Source organism: Protopterus annectens, chromosome 14.part0, assembly GCF_019279795.1.
Source record: "Protopterus annectens isolate FY-2018-M chromosome 14.part0, PAN1.0, whole genome shotgun sequence".
In the NCBI taxonomy this organism is placed as follows: Eukaryota; Metazoa; Chordata; order Ceratodontiformes; family Protopteridae; genus Protopterus; species Protopterus annectens.
In genome coordinates, this window is record NC_056748.1 from 875674095 (window position 1) to 875678143 (window position 4049).

Consider the following 4049-nt stretch of genomic DNA (forward strand, 5'->3'; position numbering starts at 1 on the left):
CCACAATTAATAACACCATATTATCAGTGTTGTTTCTTTAAAAAGATTTTCATGAATTTTTCTCTGCAAAATGCTTACTTCAATTTTGAAGAAACTTAGCTTATGACACAAGACATACAAGTTATAATTAATGGCACAGTATACACAAAGTTCCTATTTGGCAGAAAACATAAGAATGATCTAAGTAAGGAGACAAAAAATATACATAAGTGTCATAATGCATAAAAAGTGTCACTTTTGTTTTAAATGTATTCTTGGTAACCAAATTATGTTAAATAAGAATGTCAAAATTATTGTTGTAAATTATCATATCACGTTTAACGTTTTCATGCTAACATTATAATAATGTAGTGGCAGCATGAAATTCTTAAGTAACCAACAGATATAATTATTAGCAGTTTTGCAACAGTAATAGCAGTATAGATCATGCAAGGATAAAATGATCTTACTATAATGCTAAAATGACTTAAAAGTAAGCACTTTATGACAATTACAACAACTGAATGACTAAAAATAAAGGAATACAAAACAGACAAGCAAATAAATACATAAAAATTGCATTACTGAGTGATTTAGCCAAATAAGTTTTCTCATTTTAGTTGTCACAGTATCTGATTTCTTCAAGAAACTGTCATGTACTCCTAAACTTCATTAAACAAGTATTAGATTCAGGGTATTATTGCCAAGACTTGAATCCCCTGTGATTTTTACTATAACAGCAGCAAAGCAAACTCAGCTCAGAGTTTTTCTGTCATACAAATGTCTGCAAAGTAAAGGCAGAATGTGGCACTGAAATGGGATTCAGACATCCTGGGCTTCACTGTGGATCACTTCACATTCATTTAGTCTCACAGAAGTGAATGGTGTGATGGTGTCTAAAGAAATCTCTGCTTCACACTCAAACTGAACTACTGATGGAAGCAGTACATTTTTATGGCTCCTGGACATCTGAAATGATGAATGGTCTGATACTTTATCCGATGGGGCAACCAGTTCCTCGTCTGGCAGTGAAACCATGTTGGGAAGCTGGGTACTGTTAAACACGACTGGGACGTCCTTTTGAAATGTAGTATCATGGTGGTATGAGACCATCTCATTGCTGAAATTGACAGCTTCAACTGAACTGGTGGAGCAGAACTTATTACATCCTAAAATTGTGGAAAAAGCTTTTCTAAAGTCAGCATTAAAAGCATATATTACTGGGTTTATGGAAGAATTGGCCCAACCAAACCAGACAAAAATACTGAAAGTGGTGTCACTCACACATGGAGGTGCAGCTATCCGATAGTTGTCCATGTCACAAAATGGTATCATGCAATTTAAAATAAAGAATGGCAACCAGCAAAACACAAATACTCCCATTATAATAGACAGTGTTTTCAAAACCTTAGTTTCCTTCTTGAAGGAGTTCTTCAGAGAGTTCTCATGAGGGCACTCATTTGGGTGGTGATGGCAGCTCTGGGCATGCTCCACAGCACGTTCCAGAGATGAGATCCTCCGTATCTGCGTCTGTGCGATTTGATAAATCCTAGTGTACGTACCTAACATAATGGCAACAGGTATGTAAAAGCTAATAAGAGAAGATGCAATGGCATAAGTCCTGTTTAAGCTGGAATCACAATGTCCACTGTCAGAGCTGACAGTGGTTACCATGTCAACTTCCTGGGCTTTATGCCATTTCAGCTGGACTGGTATAAAAGAAATAAGAACAGAAAGCATCCACGCCACTCCAATCATGATAAAAGCTGCTCTCTGAGTCATTTTACGCTCATATCTAAAGGGACTGGCAATAGCCCAGTAGCGGTCCAGACTGATGATGCACAAATTTAAGATTGAGGCAGTAGAACACATTATATCAAAAGCAATCCAGGTGTCACAAAAATGTCCAAATAGCCAGTAGCCAGCCACTTCAGTGATAGCTTTCCATGGCATGACTAGCACAGCCACGCATAGATCTGAGACGGCTAAAGAAATTACAAAAAAATTGGTAACTTTAGTGCGTAAATGTCTGAACTTGATAACAGCTACACAAACTAAAGTATTTCCCAAAAGTGTTGACAGAATAAGGAGTAGAAGCAGGCAGCCTGTCAGCACACGTACACTAATCTCTTTGTCTCTAGTTTCGTCTGCTTCAGAATTTTGTGTGATGTTTCCCACGTTTTCCATGTAGACACTTCTGTTTTGTGTAGTACTCTTCACACACAGAATCATTCCATTCTGCTGTTTTGGTGCCTGAAGCATGGCATACAGATGTATTAAGAAGCTTTGTTGTAGTGACAGTGACACTCAGCTACCTGCAAAATGCATCCTGGAAAGGCAAGACGGTACACTTCCAACACGCATCTCAGCATGCATAACTGATCAAGAGTCAGATGGGATCGTCAAACTGCCCATGAGTATTGTGAGTGGTCAGAGCACACTACAATGCCTGCACGTGCTTTATTTGCCAGTGTTGCTCTGATATCTGTTGATTACCTATGTCAGACCTTCCGTGTAATTAAAGAGCAGCCAGCAGAATTCTCACAGAAATTCACTTCCCTCAGTTCCATTTACAATTCTGCATATCTTTCACTGTGTTGAAATCCCAGTGTGTACTCCGCACAGCATTCTTTCATTAAGAAACCAATTATTTCATCAATACCCGGAGCAAACATGTCTATCTGTGTTTTTATGTAGCATGTGCTCAGAATTGTTAATTCATGTGCAAGAAATGAACTAAATGTGTTTATCTGTTTCAAGAAGTAGCAAGACTCTGCTTTAAAACGGCAACATTTCAGTTTTTTTGCTGAATTTCTGCTGAAGATTAGTGAGGGCAGTGACAGAAGCATCACACTTCTCACTCAAAGACAGTATATGATTGGGGAATAACAGACAAGTGAAATGACTGCATCAGTGAAGCAAAGTCAGCTTAAGCATATGCTAGTGAAGGAACCTTATTGTATGACTCTGCAAGCAGAGTGTGTGTGCTTGTATGAGTGTGACAGAGAATGTGATACTGTTCTATTCTCATGCAAATGTATGTTTGTATGTGTGTCTGTGTATAGATATGTATATTATGTGCTTATGACTATGAAACACGCACATACACACACACACACACACATGCACACACATCTCTGTGTGCAGATATGTGTGTCTGTGTGTATGTATGTACATGCATGTGTACATATGCATGCTTATATTTGTATGTGTCTATGTGAGTGTTGTGTTTGTGAGTGTGTACATGTGAATGCATATGTGTGTGTGTGTGTTTGTGTGCGTATTTAATAATAATCATATGTTATTCACAAGCTTCCTTTCATACATTGATATCAGTCTGTAAGCAGCTACTGTGTGTCTGTGCATGCGTGAGTGTGTGTGTGTGTGTGTGTGTGTGTGTGTGTGTGTGTGTGTGTGTGTGTGTGTGTGTGTGTGTGTGTGTGTGGATTTATATTATTTCTTCAACAGCTTAAATTGTTGAATGCTTAATGATCGACACCTAGGTTTGGGGTGATGTGGGGTTCTGACAATTTGAAGTAGACTCATATGTGTATGTGTATATATATATATATATATATATATATATATATATATATATCTATATATATATACATATATATATATATATATATATATATATATATATATATATATATATATATGGTTTACTATTGAAATCTCAAAAGTAAAAAAAAAAAGGTACTTAACAGCGAACTAATTTGCCGAAAGTACACATAACCTAACCGTCCTAATGTCGAAAATCAGCTGTTAATGCCGAAAATGTCAGACACAACATTTTCAACACTTAACAGCAATGCCACCCTTGCCGCTACTCCCTAGCTAGCATACCTAACATCCAGATTATGCAGGGGGGCAAGCTCCCCTGTACCCCCCACACCCTCCTAACTATATATTCCAACTCCGAGATTGCACTACAGTGAGGAAAGGGATGTATTTCCCTAACCGCACTGTACTGCGATCTCTGTACATCCCTTCGAATGTTATATTGATGAATGCACAGTCCATTCGCAAATATAATGTTCGCTCATTTAACCTGCACACATATGAAG

At 37.7% G+C, this 4049-nt stretch overlaps 1 protein-coding gene across 1 annotated transcript; it reads right to left on the reverse strand.

The window, feature by feature from the left end:
- Positions 1-269: 269 nt before the first annotated feature.
- LOC122788817 (D(1C) dopamine receptor-like) lies at positions 270-2380 on the reverse strand. Its single transcript, XM_044055692.1, has one exon. It carries the CDS (start codon positions 2239-2241, stop codon positions 802-804), a length of 1440 nt encoding a protein of 479 aa, XP_043911627.1. The 5' UTR covers positions 2242-2380; the 3' UTR covers positions 270-801.
- Positions 2381-4049: the final 1669 nt, after the last annotated feature.